The sequence below is a fragment of the Empidonax traillii genome, unplaced genomic scaffold (genome assembly GCF_003031625.1).
Source record: "Empidonax traillii isolate 1590-97213 ecotype Southwest subspecies unplaced genomic scaffold, ASM303162v1 scaffold14:size4059594, whole genome shotgun sequence".
In the NCBI taxonomy this organism is placed as follows: Eukaryota; Metazoa; Chordata; class Aves; order Passeriformes; family Tyrannidae; genus Empidonax; species Empidonax traillii.
This window is the reverse complement of record NW_020955207.1, coordinates 3,713,910-3,732,381: the sequence shown is the minus strand read 5'-3', so window position 1 is coordinate 3,732,381 and position 18,472 is coordinate 3,713,910. Positions and strand designations below refer to the sequence as shown.

General features: G+C 42.3%; 1 protein-coding gene across 1 annotated transcript in view; it reads left to right on the top strand.

Moving 5' to 3' along the window:
• Window positions 1-51: 51 nt before the first annotated feature.
• Window positions 52-18,472, top strand: part of AVL9 (AVL9 cell migration associated) — a 42,342-nt gene continuing 23,921 nt past the window's right edge. Inside the window, exons 1-2 of the mRNA XM_027892289.1 lie at window positions 52-221; window positions 16,666-16,786. Of these exons, the coding sequence (XP_027748090.1) occupies window positions 156-221; window positions 16,666-16,786 (187 nt within the window). The 5' untranslated portion in view covers window positions 52-155. The remainder of the gene's footprint in view (window positions 222-16,665; window positions 16,787-18,472) is intronic.

Here is an 18,472-nt window from a genome sequence, read left to right as displayed (position 1 = left end):
GCGGAGGGCGGTGCCGCCCGCCATTCCCGCCCTGCCGGGGCCGGGCGGTGCGGAAGCGCAGGCGGCTGGGGCTGCGTCCCTGCCGGACCCCGGGAGGCGGAGCGACAGCCCGGGCACGGCGGCATCCTCTGGCGCGGCCATCGCCGGGCTGCTCCATGGAGAAGCGGGGCCCGGTGCTGCACATCGTGGTGGTGGGCTTCCACCACAAGAAGGGCTGCCAGGTGAGTGAGGGGGCGCCTCTCCCCCGCGCTCCTTCCTCCCGGCCCTCCCCCGCGCCGAGCGGCGCCCGCCCGGCTGCTGGAGCCCCTGCGGGAGGGGCGCGTCTGGCGGGGCCGGGGGGGCTTCGCTGCGGCTCAGGGGGCGGTACAGGAGGGGTTGGACTCCGGCGGGGGGTTCCCTCGGCCGGGCTGGGGCTGCCTGGCTGGGCCCGCCCCGGGCAGTTCGTGCTTATGGAGCTGCGTCCGTGCCCGCCCCCGCCCCGCCTCGGCGCTCCCGCCGGGAGAGAGAGCCCTCCCCGCCGGGCCCCCTGTTCTCCCGTGACTGCGGGAAGCGTGCTTAATGCACTCGGGCAGTTCTGAGACAACAAGCAAACAAACAAATGGTGTTTTAGTCTGCCTTCCTGTCTTCCTGCCGGCTCAGCCCGGCAGCGCCGCGCTGAGCGCTCAGAGATGCGTCTTGTGTCAAACAACCCCCAGGGTGCAAGTCCACCCTGGGTTTAAGTTTTCTTTGCTTTTCTCATCCCCTCTTTCATAAATGCTTGACTGCTTCATGTGGCCTGTAAGGTAGAAAGATTTTATGTTATGTGTTTCACAGGTATTTTATGCTCTTATTTTATTTTCCTTAACCCTTGAAGCAGGAGATGCAGTTGCCCATCTGGCCTGCACATGCAATTGCTTTGCTGTGACAAGAGCAGATGGATATAATGTTGGATTTCCAGTGAGTGTTTTTCCATGGAGCACTCTTAGTCTTAGTTTTTACCAAAATTGCCAAAACACTAATGAATGTGATGGTTATTGTTATACGAGAGTTGATCTGACACAAACACATTCCATACAAGGTAGCTGAGAAATCAATGCTTCGGTAAACAAAACAAGCGTAGCATGGAAACGTGTAACAATTCCTCATGCCAGCAGAGGCTGGAGTGCAGTAACTCATAGGATATGTTCTTCAATCCCTGTTTCTGAAAGATGTGCATGGTTTTGTAATGCATCCCTTCTCCTCAGGGTGTCTGGGGGCTGCTCGCATATGGATGTTCACAGGATCAGTTCCTGTGAAGTAATTAGATCATCAAGTATGCAAGATCTGTGATATTTATCAGACTTCCTTGTCAAAGGCTGTTAGCGGATGAGCGTTTACTTAGTGTCTGTAGGAACTTTTTGTTGGCCTCTTGGAAAAGGCCTATGCTGGATACAAAAGCAGGTATGGCTTTTGTTGTTTCTGTTCTCCTTTGGGGGCCTGTATTTCTTTTATTGTACATTAGGCAGTGTTGATGCAAAGAGAAAAAAAGGAAAAAAAACCCCACAAATGAAAACAAACAACCCTTCAAACTATAAATTAGTAGCAGTGAATTTTATTTTGTTTCTAGTAAAATGTTTGTATAACTATGTTTTGGGATGTTGTCAAAAATTGGGTTGGAACACCTCTGAACCAAAGTTTTCTCTAGGTATCTCAAGGAATTACCTGGAGAAGTTGGAGAGGATGGCACTTAAAGAAGGGGACAGGGTAGCTGTGTCACAGGAAGAACTGCAGGAATGGAATGACAGACTTCCTAGGGGAAATCTAACCAGAAATCTGATGTTAAATATATTCTGCCTCTGACTTGGCAGATTTGTTACTGAACCACAGAAAACATTTCCTGAAAGCACTGGAGACAGGGAGCTGCACAGCTATAGCCTAATGAGTTTGACATCAGTAATATGCAAGACTCTAGAGAATTTTTGAAGGAAAGAATTAATTAATAACATGACACTAAGTAGACTGAGTCCTGTGTGCATTTGCTAAAGATAGATCGTGCCTGACTGACCTGCATCTTTTGTAAGAATAAATAATTGAATTCTTTTATCCGTGAAAGAAACGGAGTAACTCTCATCTGCCAGGGACTTGATAACAGATCACCTTTTTTTTTAAGGTGGAGATACTGGAGAATTAGTGCAAGAGCTGGTACTTGAGTAAAGTATAGCATGGAGAAGAGGAAGCAGAATAGATTTGAGTCAGAAGAGGAACTATTAGCTTGAAAGGTGCTTGCACGGGGTGTTTCTCAGGACTGAAAGTGGCACTGGTATTGTTTACATGATAAAATTGAAGTATGATGAGCAAACCTGAGGAAATTATAAAACCTGAGGAAACTATAAAACCTATTATAAAGGAAGACTGAAATGTTGTGCAAGAACTGGATGATAAGGAATGCTAGAGCACTGGAAATAGGGTGCAGTAGGAATGAATAATAACAGCATAAGCTTAGGAATTGACACGAGAAAACTTCTGGAAAAGAGACCACATATGATCAAGGATAAGTCACAAAAGTGATGTGATTTGAGGGAAAAGAGTGACAATGAATGTAGTCCTGTCATGTAATAATATGTTTATTGATGCGTACAAATTCTGATCCACCTTTCAGAACAATGGATGTGGATCCTCTCTGTCACTTCTAGGATTGGATGAAATAGTCCTTGAGCCACCTGTATTTGAGAAGAATATAGAAGAGTAGGGGGTAGGCTAACAAAATAGATTTAGAGGCTGTATTCACCTCCATGAATACAGGAACATTCTTCTCTTTTCCTCTCTTGCCTCTTCACAACTGGAGAACAGAGGCAGTTGTTTGGTAAGCTGAAATGGGGAACTGAGGTGACCAAAAGTAAGCCTTGTTTTGGTGGGTTGCATCTGAGGTGGTAGGTTCACAGGTTCTGTGAGTGACAGAAGACAGGTAGACTGGCAAGGGGTTAGAAAAGAGTCTCTTGAAAGTGGCAGTCTGGGACTTCTTTTTCATTGTTATGTCTAGAATCATAGAATGGTTTGGATTGTAAGGTTCCTTAAATATCATCTAGTTCCAGCCCCCCTTCTGCGGGCAGAGACACCTTCCACTAGACCAGGTTGCTCAATGCCCTGTCCAGCCTGGCCTTAAGCATTGCCAGGGATGGAGGCATCCACAACTTCTGTGGGCAACCTGTTTCAGTGCCTCACCACCCTCACAGAAAAGAATTTCTTCTGTATATCTGTCATCAATTTCTCCTTTTCAGTTTGAACCCATTTACTCCTCGTCCTGTCACTGCAATTCTTGATGAAGATTTCCTCTCCAGCTTCCCTGTAGATCCCCTTCAGATACTGGAAGGTTGCTGTGAGGTCTCCACACAACCTTTTATTCTCCAGGCTGAACAGCCCCAGCTTTCTCACCCTGTCTTCGTAGAGGAGGGGCTCCAGTCTCTTTGTCAACGTCGTGACCTTCCTCTGGACTTGCTCCAACAGTTCCATGTCTTTCTTATGTTGAGGACACCAGAACTGTGTGCAGGCAGTACTCTGGGTAGGGGTCTCATGAGAGCAGAGTAGAGAGGCAGAATCACCTCCTTTGCCCTGCTGGCCATGCTCCTTTTGATGCAGCCCAGGATGCAGTCGGCATTCTGGGCTGTGAGTGCACACTGCTGGTGCATGTTGAGGTTTTCATCAACCGTCATCCCCGAGCCCTTCTCTGCAGGGCTGCTCACTTTGGCCTTTGAAGTATTGATAATGACCTTTGAAGTATTCACTGAAACACTGCATTATATCCAGTTGTATTCCAAGAGACTGTTGGAAAGAGAAAAATGAGGAGGAAAAACCAGCCGATTTGTCTAAACGACCGTGTTGGTGCAAGAGCGAGTGGGTACGAACCGTCTGCGGGTGTGCTGCAGACTGCCTGTGTGAAACTGTGAGGTGCAGAACAGCACAGGTCCACAGCAGTGCTCGAACGGGCATCATTCAGAGCGAATGTGGGGAGCTCTAGGTAGAGAGACCATAGAGCCAGCCTGCCTGTCCTAGCAGGAACTGACCTAGTTTGCCTGAGAAGGCTCCTTTCAGTTTCTATTTCCATCTCCTTTTCTCTGTGGTCTTACTAGGAAATGCATGTTGAGTTAGGATTTTTGACAGATTTCTTGATGCTAGGTCTTCCATTAGCTGACTTTCCCTCTTCCATTAGCTCACATTCCCTGAAATGTGCAGCTCTTCCTGTTACTTAGTTTAGAGGATAAGAAACATTTAACCTACAGAGAAAAGACCTTGATATACAGTTTGGAAATGTGTCTTTTTCTTCCACAGACTTGAAAAACAATCCATGTACATTTTTTTCTGAAAGAGAAGGAGAGTCAGGGAATCTGTCTGTTTCTGTGAGCCTTTGGATTGAGAACACCAATGTCACGATTGTTCCACATGCTCTTTCCAAGGGCCTTCTGTTGTACTGGGGGTCTTTTTGCCGAAATGTAAGAGACAAAGTGAAGTTTTACCATGTGTGCATTGTTTAGTCTGGGGATACAGTTTCCCGGGAAATCATTAAAAGCTTGGAGTTGCCATGCACTGTCATGAGGGCTTTATGCTGTCTGAAAGCAGCACTAAAACTCCTGAACACACTGGGAGGAGTTTTCTCTAGCAAGTGTGGAGGAAGCTTTTGGAGAGGCTGCAAGCTTTTGTTTGTTTACACGCACAGGTTGCCATCCTGCTTCTTTGAGCCTCTTAGTTACTGAGCTGGACTGTGAATCCCACAAGATATTCAGAAAGTGCTGATTACTGTCTCTATTTGCCAAGGATTAGAGGGAGTTATGGCAGAGAGCTCAGAGAATGGGAGGAGAAACTTGGCTGCAAACTATTAGGTCCACCTAGTATTTGACATGCTTTCAACAGGTCCATTAAGGAAGGGAATGACAAATGGCAGGAAGCAGGCGCTGTGACTGGTTTCTTGCCTTTGTACTGACTGGCTGACTTGTTATGGGAACCCTCCACAGTGAGTCATTAAATAGTAAATGTCCTGCAGTGAGTGGAGCTCATGGGCAGTATTCATTTGATCATGATTTTCATTCACCTGAAACAAAGTGACAGACGTTAAAAATTGCTTTTTTGATCCCTCTTTGCAATGGGTAAGAGTAGTGGCCTCAGGAGAAAGGAACAGCAAACACAGCCCTTCTTCATATGTAGTTGCTCCAAGTCTTGTCCATTAGTGTAAAACACGTGGTTTTGGTGTGGTAGGAGTTTCTGCACTCTTCACGGGGCTCTCCAGGACTTAAGGCACAAAAGCATTGGGGCATAAAGTGATAATAGGGAAAACCTGCCACAGAACTGGTGTTGTGTGTTCTGGAGTGTCTGTATCTGCTTGGCTCATTACTGACTGATCCAGTAAGTTATGAGCAGGTTACTGGTCCAGCTCCCAGGCTCTTGTTATGTTCTGATGATCTCCTGCTTCAGTATGGGGTGATAAAACTTGAATTTTGGGGCTGTTTGTGCCTTTCTTCTGGAGTGGCTGATATAACAAATTCCTCAGTAGTTTTGAGGAACTGTAGTAGTGAGTGACTAATGATTTCAGAGAAAATAAAGGGAAAGTGTTGTGGGTTTTTTTGAGAATCATGAAATGCTTTCTCTCATTACGAGTGAGCGATAAAGCACTCAATTTGCCTTACAACATTTTAATTTTTGACAGCATCAAGTGGTGTGGAAAGTCCTTATCTACTTTGGAATAGAGTTCTTTAGCAAAATGTAAGCTGAACAGAGCTTGACTAGCAGATGCAAGTTGTGTTGAAAAATACAGGGAAAGACCTTTCCCTATGGTTGAGGTAGAAGACTGAAAGTCCTGAGGTGCAGTTCTCCAGCAGTGATCGTGTGTACCATGATCCTTATTTGAGCTCTGTCTCCAAGCTTTATTTACTTGGGGAAGCAGAGAGATGATAGTCTCTGAGGGTGTAGGAAGGCTTAAAATATCACAAGTACTCCAGAAATAATTAATTTTGAAGGCAAAGTTAAAAAGAGAACTGATCTATTTGTAAAGGAGAGGAAGGGAAAAAATTCAGCAAAGCTGGAAAAACTTGTGGGTAAAAGAGCTCGGCACAAGTCCCTGTGATCCCCTGGCTGGTTGCTGAGGAAGTACATGGTCCCTTTTGCTACTGTACTGCCTGACTTACCCCAACAATCCCCACCTTCTACTGATGCTGTGAGACTTTGAGGATAGTTATACATGAGTAAACTCAGGCCCTGTGTCAACACCACTCAGGCCACACATAATCTCACTTCATTTGGGGCAAGGCCCAGCTTTTCTGCACTCAGTGTCCCGAGCAGTTCTGCACATCGATGCTGACCTTGTGCAGGGGGTGACCATTGTCTCATGTAGCCTCCCAAGGGCTTGAAATTGCTTTTGACTTTCTTTAACATACACATTTCTTACTGTGTTGTGGAAAAAAGTTACATCTTGGGTAGTAGGGAAAGTGAAGAATTACTGTGCGGGTCCTGGACCGCTCACACTGGCAGTCACTTTTGTTTGCTTGGGATCCTTGATCTGTAAATTAACAGCAGCGTATCTTGACCTACTTCTGTGAACTCCTGTGGAGAATGACATTTAAAACTCCCACGGGCATGGGAGTGGATTATTGTAAATACTGAAAGACATATTCCCCTGGAATCCTGAAGTTTGTCCTAAGGATCTTCAAGGTACTTGAACTTTTTAATATCAGTGTGATGTTTGCTTTCTCCAAAGCAGTGTCTGAATTGCTTGTCTGTGTGGGACTGGTTTTGTGTGGACTGTGCTTGAAGATCAACCCCCCCTTCTTGCCTGACCAGAGGTTTTCTTTCTGGCATGCAAAGGAGATCTAAGAGCAGGAATCACACAACTGATACGCAATTTAAACCCAATTTAAGAGGAGAGCCTGAATACGATCTGTGAGAGGTAAGAATGCCCTTTACGATTTCTTCCCTTACTGAGTTGTGTATGTGCTCCTTGTCTTTTGAGAGCTTCCAGTACTTGAGCTCTGGAGGGTAGCACTTCTTACAGTCTGCAGAAGTCAGCACGTGACATTGTGATGATTGGCAAGTTAGGCTTGACTTTGCAGAGTTAGGAGATGTCTGAGGAATGAGCGAGGCCAGTCTGCACTTTTTGTCAGTGCTTTTGAGAGCTGCCTACATTTCCAGGTCTCCTGTGCCCTTCATTGTAGCGCTTCTTTTTGAGAGGGAAATACTGAAGTCGTTCTCTTCAGTAGATTCCACGGGCAGGAAGTTTCAGGGGAACACTTGTAGCTTGTCTCAGTCCCCGTTTTGCTTGCCATCTTTCTTCTAAGGCTCTGATTTACTGGAGAATTACTTCTCTTTTTGATATTTGTTACCCCAGTAGTTGTTGTCATTCTGTTTAGATGTGTTTTAAACATAGAAGTGTATGCTTTTTTTGTCTTTACAGTCCTTGTGTCTTTTTTGGAGGAGCGTGGTAGGTAGGTTTTATGCAGTAGGTAATCTTGTCTAGTGATTAAGCAAAATCCTGTTAAAGGAACAACAGAAACAAAAATAACTTGAAAAGGAGCTAGGCTGGAATCAAGCTAAAGTGCTTTGTTCCTGTTTCTGTTGATGATAACCTGTAAAGACTAGCACAATTCCTTTGGTTTTTGTTCCCTTCTTGTAACAATATTAAAGCACTTTAAAAGACTTATAAGCGTGAAATCTCCTGATGAAATTAATCATAGCATATACAAAGATTAGACTTTTGTTGAAAATACGTGGATTTGATTATGTTCAACAGGTGGTAACTTTGAAAGAAGCTTCTAGGTTTTATTAGAGACACTAGTTGGCATGGGATGTTGATCATTTTAAATACACAACGCCCTGTTGAGTACATATACTTCTGTCAACAGTGGCACTGGTTCTGATCTCTTGTGTTGAGTTAATGATGAGCTCCACTTTTTGCATGTCTATGTAACCCACTTACTTGGTATTTAGTGCTCATTGTTTGAGAACTCCCAGGTATGGTTGATTTTTGTTTGTTTCTTTGTTTAGTTTTTCAAGCTTGAAAGAGCCCTGTGCTTTGATAATCTTGCAATTGCTTCTATGAAGCCCCACCCAAGAAGTAAAGTATTTCTTTGAAGGTTTCCGTGCTGGGTATTTTCTCCATAGTTGCCGTGATGTGTGAGTTCAGAGAAGGTTCCTAAATACCCATTTGCAGTTATGTAGTGCTTCCCATAGTCATCATAGTTAACTGTTGTCTTATGATCTGTCTGTTCTTTGTACGTGTCATAACATCTGAGTAGTTATTTAAACATTCTGCACCAGCAATCTTGACCTTTCTCTTTAGATAAATGAATGCTAAATCACTAAAATAGGTATTTCTGAACTTCTGCTGCACCTTTCATCTGCCTATTTCTGAACGTTTTCAGATAGTAACTTGGGATCTCAGCACCTGTGTAAAGGAGGCAACATAGTTTACGTACATATAAAACAGAGGGAGGTTCAAAGCTGTGCAGTCACTCAACAGAGGTCACTCCGGCCAGAGCACATTGGAATTTGCAAGGCTCAGCTTTGTGCTCCCTGTCCTAATATTGCCTTATTTGACAATATGTACCTGATTTTGGCAATCCATCTCGTAGCTTGTATGTGGTGCTGAATTAATACACCTAAGCAGAATGCCGTTTCTAAAAGCCTTCACAGAAAGCTGTGGGTGCAAGATTTGCCTGCTCCAGCATGCTGGGGGGCAGGACGTGGGGCTGCCTGCGTCCTGGGGGTTACCGAGAGCAGAGTATGTCCTGTACTTCATTATGTTGCTGTGTCTACGTAGCATCTCAGCCTCATACTTGATAGTGAGCCAGATTTGCTCACTCTGAGGAGTAAATCTAATGTTGAAACTTGTAAGGAAGGAGCAAATTCACTAAGAGCCATTCTGTGCCCAGCAGACATCCCGTGCTAAAGAGCCTGAAGGCTTGTTTGCTCCTAAGGCAGGGTGATGGCTCACTTGGACTGCACCAGTTCAGCAGTAGGTGCTGTATGAATTACACACGATGGCTGTTTCTAAACTGATGAGTGTAAGAGCTTCAAAGCATGCCGGCTGTCCTAGTCCTCCATTTTCCCAGGGAACGCTGGATTCACTGTACCATTTGCCAGCTTGTTGCCAGCTCCATCCTGTTGGGAACCTGGGCGTGCAGCAGAGCTGGGGAAAGGATGCACATCTGAGTCTTGTGTGTGATGAGGTCTGGGTGCTGTCCCTGGGGAGAGGAAGTGCCACCAGTCCCTGTAGCTGGGTGTGTTCATTGAGAGCCTGTGGGTGCAGCAGGTTGTGTGGGTGAAAAGCTGGCTGCTGCTGACCGCAGTCTGTCCTGGCTGCTGTGCTGGGCAGATGTCTGCCAGGGGTAGAGCTGTGGGTGCCCTCACTTGTTTCATCAAGGAATCTGCTCTCTCCGGCAACTTGTGCCTTCTCTAGAGTGTATCCTGCACGAATTCTAACTTGCTTTCTGTAACAGCACAGAATCCTGTCTTGATGGCACAGAGCAGCTCCCCTTGGCTGGAATGGTTGAGGTAATATTATGTTTCTTTTCTGGGAGGAGTGCGGGGTGTTTTTTGTGTTGTTATTTACTTTCTTACCGAAGAGACTGATAGGGGTCAAAGTTCCAAAGCACACGATTTATGTAGGACTTGACCTGTGTGACTCTAAAAATAAAGTGTTAAGTAATTGGAGTGTCTGGAATGCACACTAGCATGACTTCAAAATCAAAGTTTTTGATGTTTCAGGTTGTTTTATCTTTTAAGGGTCTAAGTAAGAGTCAGGGCATTACTGGCCCAGTCAGAGTTTTTGAAAAAAACTTGAATGGTTATATTTGTGTGTCTGTAGCCATACTAACAGTGTCTTAGAACTTGTGTAAGTGGCCACTCTATAGCTTTAGCAATATTGGGAACGTGAGGAAGTTCCAACTTCAGTAACTAAAAGGATATAAAAGACTATGCCCTGCCTCTTTGTAATACAGGGATTTCTTTCACTGTTACTCTGTGTGTATGTAGTGGATTTAAAAATATATAAATTTATATAATATGCATTCTTCATATATATTTTTATATTAATATACACGTGTGTTATACATAGTTGATACAAATATTAATATTTATATAAATGTATAGCATATTAAAAAATCTGCTGTTAGAGGTCATTGTATTACTGCATAGGCATTGCTAGGTGGATGGGCTCTTAAGCTTGTAGGTCCTGATCCATTGATTCTGCCTTGCAACAGTGGGGAAGGTTTGTCATTTAAGTCTGATTAAATTATTTTTTAAATAATAAATTGTTCTCAGTGCTGAAAGACAAACAATGCTCTTAGATTTTCATTTGGCTGTGTGCTGCAGTTGTTATGGTGATTCAGATAAAATCATTGCTGTGCTGGTCTTCTCTGGTTCTTGCTATGCTAAGACTAATAAATTAAAAAAACTGATTTTAGAAATGCCTGTTTCGACTGAAAAACCAAATACTGACTTGTTTGAAAAGAGGTCCCAAGTTCAGGGTGTGATTTTAATCTATTGGGTTTTTTTTGTTACTGCTGCTTAGTGTTATACTCAATACTCAACACATATGGAAGGGTTGGTACCCTTGAGATTAAATGTGTTGTAACGATTTATAAAAGGAAAATATTTTCTATATAGGAATGTAGCGAGTGGGTTTTGCTGGTCTCCTTTTCTTCATTTGAAGCAATTATCCTACCTATTTGTGGAGTCCAAAGCAATTGTTCAGAGAATGGAATGGGGTCCCTGTAAATCAGATTCCGCAACTTACTGAAATCATCCTCAGTCTTTAACATAATAATGTCATTCTAAATATTTCAGATTTTTTTTTTTTAATTAAATCATTTCTCCATTGTACTCAGGGAAAAACTTACTTGGGTCCAGATGTTTTTTCATTTCTGGTCTGAAGAGAAATCTTCCAAAATACCTGTTGTATTAAACAGGAGAGTTTATACCATGACTGTTCTGAGTAAAAGGGGTTAACTTGTAAGTGGAATATTTCAAACATGTGATAGTGGATGGAGTGGGGAGGATGGGGAGTTTATACTGACTTACCAGCACATTTTAAATTATCACTGTTTAGTGTTCACTGAGGATTTTATTCTTACTGTGATTGCTAACACTTAAACTTTTTTCACAGGGAACAATCTTACCTGAGTATGAAGTTCACCAAAAATTAATGCCAACTACACATCCAATATTTGAGAGTGAGAGTTTAGGTGAACATACACATATATTTTGGGAATTTCTCTTTTTTCGGTGTTCTTTTTTAACCTCTCTTCTGATTTTGTATTTGGAATTTAGTAGAAGACAACGTCAATGCATTTTTCTTTAAAAAAAAGCTATTGTGTTTGTCCCTAAATGTAGGAACTGAAATATATTTTTCCTTGCCTGCACTCATCTTTTCTTACTATGTGTTAATGAATATGTATTAATTTAACAGATTGCCTGGTACTTTTAAATTTTTTTTTTCCCACAAACAGGATAGGACTGAGTGTCTGTAGGTGCTTTATATCCAAACTAGATAGATTCAATACAAACTGCATATAAAAGGTTAGTTAATGCAGAATAATTACAGAAAAAATAAACAAATGTCAGTTTCAGAAATTTGGTTGTACTTCAGTTTAGGGAGTTTTTTTAAAATGATATTTTAAGTTGGTAATTCACAGCAGTTTAAGTATTTTGTGTAGTTTGTTTCTCCCCTAGATCCCAATACAATATTCTTTATTGATTTTAGCTCTGAAATCCATCAAGAGCTGTCTGCTTACAGAACATGACAGTCTGAGCAGGCAGAAAACATTACCATCAAAACCCCTTGACAGGCGTGAGCGATATTTCCAGATAGAATGAAGATCCATGACACTTGGAAGAGTAAGAAATGTGTGGGGAGATACTAGTTCATGTTTTATGTAGTTAATTTTGAAATCGCTGAGGAATTTAGCTTTGAATTTGAATTTCGTTTGCTGAGGAGTCTTGTTTAATTCAATTGAGGAGACAAAAAAATGTAAAATTTGGCAGTCAGCTCTGAAAACTTGCATGTATTTCTTTGTTCCTCTTGACTACTGAGCTTTATTAAAAGATTTTGTTTTTCTTGTTCGCAGACATTTTTTTAATGTACACATATTAATGACAGACAGGGAAATTGAAGTGTATGTTTATGCATGCACGTGCATATATGCATGGATTTACATAAAAAGCCATTATATTTAAATAGAAAAAATGAGCTCCTCTTTCTTCATTCTGTGAAGAGGGGGGAAAAAAAGGTGTGAGAGAGGTTTCTTCAGCAGTCCCATCCCCCTGTCATGGTTTGTCTTGGGTTTAAAGTGGAAGGTGAGAAGAAAATAACTTTTTATTTTCAAGTTACCTTCCCCAGGAACACCACACTGTACAGCTTGCACACACACAGGCTGAGAGGAGATTCTTACTTAGACTCCAGTTTTTCAAAACCTCAGAAGTGATAGAACTGGGATTCTCTGTCCCTACATTAATATCACCTTTGTACATGTGCACTGCTCACTTTCAAGATTTCCAAGAACTGTGACGTTTCAGCGTTTTTTTGGTTTTGTTTTGTTTTTTTTAAGGCTACTCAATATTCTTATAATACCTTGGTTTTGAAATAGTGGTTTCTGTCTACGCAAAGGATTTCTAACTGCAGCTGATACCAGTCTGCAAACTGAGAGGTAGAAATCAAACAGAACATCTAGAGGATGGCAGGAGTAGTTAGAGTGAGTTTCATGTGCATTAATTCACTCATCTGCAAGTTAGACCTAGAAGCCTGAGCTACCTCTCTTCAGAGATGATGGAAAGAAACGTATCGAGTGAATCATCCTTTGCAGGTGTCTGTTTCCTCCAACTATGCAGAACGCTTAGGAAAACTGCCTCAGCTGACATGAATCCCACCCGCAGTGGCTACTCATTGAATTTCAAAAAGTCAAGCTTTCTCATCACTGGGAACTCTGAAGAGTTGGAGGAGGGATGGAAGGAAGTCTTCCAGGGCATTGCATGCTCTCCTTGCTGTTGGATTGTCCTTTTTGTTGCTTCTTTGTTACTTCCATCCTTTCTGTGGTGCTTCTGTAAGCAGCAGTCTGTTAAACTGCACAAATGTGATTCCTCCGTAGAAACCAGTGTACTTCATACATGGATCCTCTTGGGGAGGAGGAGGAATAGTATGTCGTCATGTAAATCAGGTCTATCATAAAGTATATCTGTAAAATGCGTTATTTAGGGCCACTTAAGCAATCTTAATTATGGTTTATCTGAGCTTTGTAGTCTTCTCCCTTATACACACACGTGCATACAGAAATTTGTTAAAATTTTTGGAAGCAGACTAACTGAAAACGAGGTTATCATCAGTATCATTAATGCCTGTTCGGTTAGTTGAATTTGGAACAGACAGAGCCTGCAGAAATCCCTGTTGCTGGGATTATCTGATAGCAGCTGAGGTGCTGATAGCATATTGTGAGCTAGAGTAAAGTAGTTCTTCAGCAAATTTCACGCTGTCAAAAGAACACAGGAGCCAGATCTCTCAGCTTTATTCTGGATTTTAAAAAGGAATATTCCTTAGTGAATACATGTTTTTCATATAGCTTAACTTGTCCTACTCTTTTTTCCTTTAAATTCATCTTCTAATTCATCATTTTGTCTGGAATGCAAAGTACAGTTGTGGTTTTTGTCTGGAATGCAAAATACAATTGTAGTTCTGTAGGTACTTGGAAGCAATGATGTCTTAGATCCTTACTTAGAGTATTTCCCTGTCAGGAATGATGCTTTGAAGGTATTCACTGGAATCTAAGGGACTCAGGGTTTCCTCTGTATTCAAAGGAAAGAAGCTCCTGCAGAGGGTGAATCTGAATCCCTCTCTGTTGGCTGTGCAGTGAAATATAAAATATCTGATAGAGGACCTGAGTGGAGATGCTCCTTGACTCTGTTTTAAGACTTAGGAACTGTGCTTCATTTATTGCTTAAGTTGTTCTCCCTGCGAGAGTCCAGTAATAAATCTGTAAACAGTGTTTTCAACCAACCAGTTTGAGCCTGAACAGCGGCAAATGGTATGATATTGTAAACATTTTCATGAAGCGTGTAGCATTTTAATTTTCTTATAATTTGTGATTTGAAAAGGGTAGCTGGGAATTCTCAGGATGTATGTGTGTACTAAATGGCAGACCATTTCTCTGCTTCTTGTATGGATGCTACTTCCAGTTTGTCTCTCATTTGGAAGTCAGATGCTCTTCAGTTTTGCTTAATGCCATATTTTGTTTAAAAGACTGTGGATTCTTGATAGCTAACTGCAAGTCCAGGTCAGGATTTTTTCTTCCTTCCCTTACCAAAATTAATCCTTTTTTGTATTGCATGCCCTTTTTTCTACTCGGTTGTGTAATTGTTCTTTCTGGATTACTTACCTTTAGCTCAGGACTTTGTTCTTTCACCAGACCTCTTATCTTTTCATGGATATTTTCAAGAGCTCTTTTATAATACAGGTGTATTGGGTTGGCATGGCCAGGTTTTGGCAGCAGGGGAGCTACAGGGGTGGCTTCTGTGAGTGCCTGCCCAAAGCTTCCCCATGTCTGACAGAAGCAAGACGGACCTCCCGCTGGCCAAGGCCCAGGCCATCAGGGATGGTGGCAGCTCCTCTGGGATGATGTATTTAAGAAGGAAAGAAAGTTATTGCACAGAAGCAAATTGCAGCCAGAGAAGAGAGGAGTGAGAGTCTGTGAGAAACATCCCTGCATACACCAAGGTCAGTGGAGAAGGAGGGGGAGGAGGTGCTCCAGGTGCAGAGCAGTGATTCCCCTGCAGCCCACGGTGAAGACTGCAGTGGGGCAGCTGTGCCCCTGCAGCCCATGGAGGTCCACTGGGGAGCAGAGATCCACCTGCAGCCTGTAGACAACTGGACACCAGAGCAGGTGAAAGTCCAGGGGAGGCTGTGACCCCATGGGAAGCCCATCCTGGAACAGGCTCCTGGCAGGACTCCATGATGGAGTCTGTTCCTGAAGGACTGCACCCTGAGGAAGGGACCCACACTGTAGCAGTTCATGAAGAACTGCAGCCTGTGGGAAGGAGTCACATTGGAGAAGTTTATGGAGCAGTCTGCCATGGGAGGGACCCCATGCTGGAGCAGGGGAAGAAGGAGGAAACAGCAGCAGAGACAATGTGTGATGATCTGACCACAGACCCCCTTCCTGTCTGCCTGCATTGATGGGGGGAGAAGGTAGAGAATTGGGACCAAAGTCCAAGAAGGACTTAACCCACCTCTGGATGGGGAGAAGGTGTTTTCAAGATTTAGGTTCACTTCTTATTACCCTACTTGGATTTTATTGGTGAAAAAATAATTTCCCCAAGTCAGGCCTGTTTTTCTTATGACAGTAGTTGCTGAGTGATTCCTCCTGCACTTGTCTTGACCCACGAGCCTTGCTTTGTTATTTTCTTTCCCCTGCCTGGAGTGATAGAACAGCTTTGGTGGGAACCTGGTGTCCAGCCAGGGTCAACCCACCATAAGAAGGAATAAGAAAACTTGAAATTAATACAGCAAATAGCAAGACTCGTTTCTTGTGATGTTTTCTTGTCCTGCGTGCTTTTTTTCTTAGGTTGTTAATAGTTGTAGACAGAGTGACACCATGTGTTAAAGTGAAGAATTTCACTTTACTTATTTCCCATTTCTTCAGTATGCTCATCCTTTACAGTTGTTGGAGGTTTTTTTAATAATAATTATTATTTTATTTTAGTGTCCATCAAATGTTAAGATTATCTGTATGCTTGCTTTGTCATGCTTTTTTATTTTCCATGTATACATACCTGGAAAACTTCTATGTGTAGATTTACAGCTCACTGTTTTATCACTAAGCGTCCTTGAAGAGAAGTTGCAGTATCAATAAACTATTTCTTTTACTGATAAATTTGTGGTTAGATTTCCTTCAGCAATTTAGGAAATGCCATGGCTGGAAACCCAGAGGGGTATCCATTGGAATGCAAGAACGTACTGTAAAGATGCTGATTGTGGGGATCTGTACTAGACATGTGGTGTAGTGCAAGGAATGGAAAGGTTGTTCCTGTTTCTAGGAAAAACAGTAAATAAATGAATAAATGAAAGGTGAAATCGGAAAGCAGTATTTCTTGGGGAAAGGAGAAGGAGTTACTTTAGGCCAGTGTGCAGAACGCGTTGCAGTCAGGGACATAAAAATACGTGAAAGCAGTACATTGCTGATAATGTGGTTTCTGAGACTATTCAATGTCCTGTAGGGGAAAATAGAGACTTGCGTGTGTTAGTGTTACCTAGTCATGAGCACTAGAGGGGCTGAGGAGTCAAATCCCACGTCGGGATGTGTGTGCACCAGCAATGACTGCTGTTGACGTTGCAGGTGTGGCAATGTGCTGCTGCCTCTGTGCACACAGGGAAGAAGGTAATCAGCTCCTGGGTGATGTTTTCTGCTTGAAGATCTTTTTTCCTTTCTCTGGAGGAAAAGGAGTTACGCTGGGTGGAAGCACTGCGGAAGCCAAATCTGCTTAGGGCCTGTCAGTCTAATGAAATGAGTCAGTCTGTGGGTGCTTTGGAGGAAGAGACAAGGAACGCTAGCTGGAAGAAAAACTTTGTTTCATACCATTGATAAAGAAAAGGTGCTAGGCTGAGTCGCAGAGGCTTGCTTGTTTGCTAACTGTAATGTATTCTCTCTCTTCCTCCCCTCTTGTTTTCATTTGTTTGTTTAGGTTGAATTTTCCTATCCTCCCCTAAAGCCTGGAGAAGGACATGACAGCCACAGTTTACCAGAGGAATGGAAGTACTTGCCATTTCTTGCCTTACCGGATGGCGCTCACAACTATCAGGAAGGTAAGAAGCGAGAGAGAAAGGTTGTGTGCACGACTTCTACTGCAACCCAAAGAAAAATCTTGATACCTGAAGAGCTGATCAGTGATTCTTTTCACTATTATACTTCCTGCACTTCTTGTTTAAGTTGCAAAATACGTTGCCAATGATACGTTACTTCAAAATTTAACATAAAAGTAGATCATAAAGATGTACCTCCTATATCAAGAAATCAGATGACAATAAAAATGAAAGGGTTGCATATCAATTGTGTACAGTACTAGCACAAAGCAAGGCTGCTGGCTTTCTCAGAAGTTCTTTGAAGGATGAATAAACCCTTGAGTAAAGCCTACTCCGGCTTTGATGTGAGGGAAAAGTAAAATTCTGAAATTCAGCTTTGTGATGTATGTAGTAATTATGATTTTTTTTTCTCCTCTGATTTTAAGATTCTTAAAATGATGTACAAGTCGTTTCATGACAGGAGAATGACATGAGCTTTAGTGTATTTGTCAGCAGAATGAAGATAGAAATATCCCTTTGTCTTATGGTTACCAACAAGTTCACTGCTTGTTTTATTTTGTTTAATATTGCTTTTATTTCTTTGTTTATTTGGCAGCAATATTGTTCATCACTGTGACATTTATATTCACGTGCAGTTGTTTCATCTTTTTCTTTGCAAAGCAGTGAACAAGAAAGTCGCTTTAAAGAGCAAAATCACAAAAACCCTTTAACGCTAATTTTAATAAGTTGGTTTTTTTAAATCTTGATAGTCTTATCTTCCTAATTCTGCAGCTTCTGAAGACCTCATTTGGAAGCAAAGAAAGCCTTAGCAAAATAATCTCCTTCCTAGCAGTTTCTCTGACTGCTCTGGGTCACTATTTTTGTAGAATTTCTGCATTGTTAAATACATAACGAGAAGTAGGGTACATTCAAAGCTAGGAAGAGCACATGCAGCTGCACTTACCTTTGTCTCTTCTCTTCGTTTTGTTACTATGAAGCAAACAAAAAATGAATAGTTTGTTTCAAAACAGATATCACTCCTGTTTTGAAAGGCGAAGAGTTGTCCTACTTTGGCATAGGATTTAGCAACTTTCTTGGAATAGTAGCAAGTGCACGTGTGTAGGTATGTGTGTGTATATCTCAAGCCACAGAAGTCTTTCTCTAGTCATATTTTATAGAGAATTTATTTTTCATTTTACGCTTGCACAGAGACAGTAATTATTTTCTGTAAGACAGGGTTTCACAAATTCTCTTTGTTAGAGTACTGGTAGTGCATGGATGTCTGTCTTGACAATGGTAACAGCTACTCTGATCTTTCAACTGTGTGTATTATCCTTGGTGTTTGGGTTTTCTTTCCTGTCTTGATTGCATTTACCTTCTAAATGGCATCACTCTCCACTTCTGCGCCTTGACTCACAGCGCCTTGCCTTTGCTCCTTCGTACTGAACTGGGGAAGCAGCATGCCTGTAGGTTTCAGTGGTGCTTCTCTGGTGTCAGTAGCTGCTTCTGAGAAACCATCAGTTGGCTTATAGGAGCTTGGTTTGGCTAAACATGAGGCTGTTTTCAGAATATCTGTATTAACAAAGCTGGACGTTCTTCCACAAAGTATCTTGCAGTGGGAGAACTAATTTGGGTCCAGGCATAGCTTTATATGTGACTTTTTCCTTCTTATTTTTTTTCCCCTAGTTTCAGAAAATAAGTATACCGGTA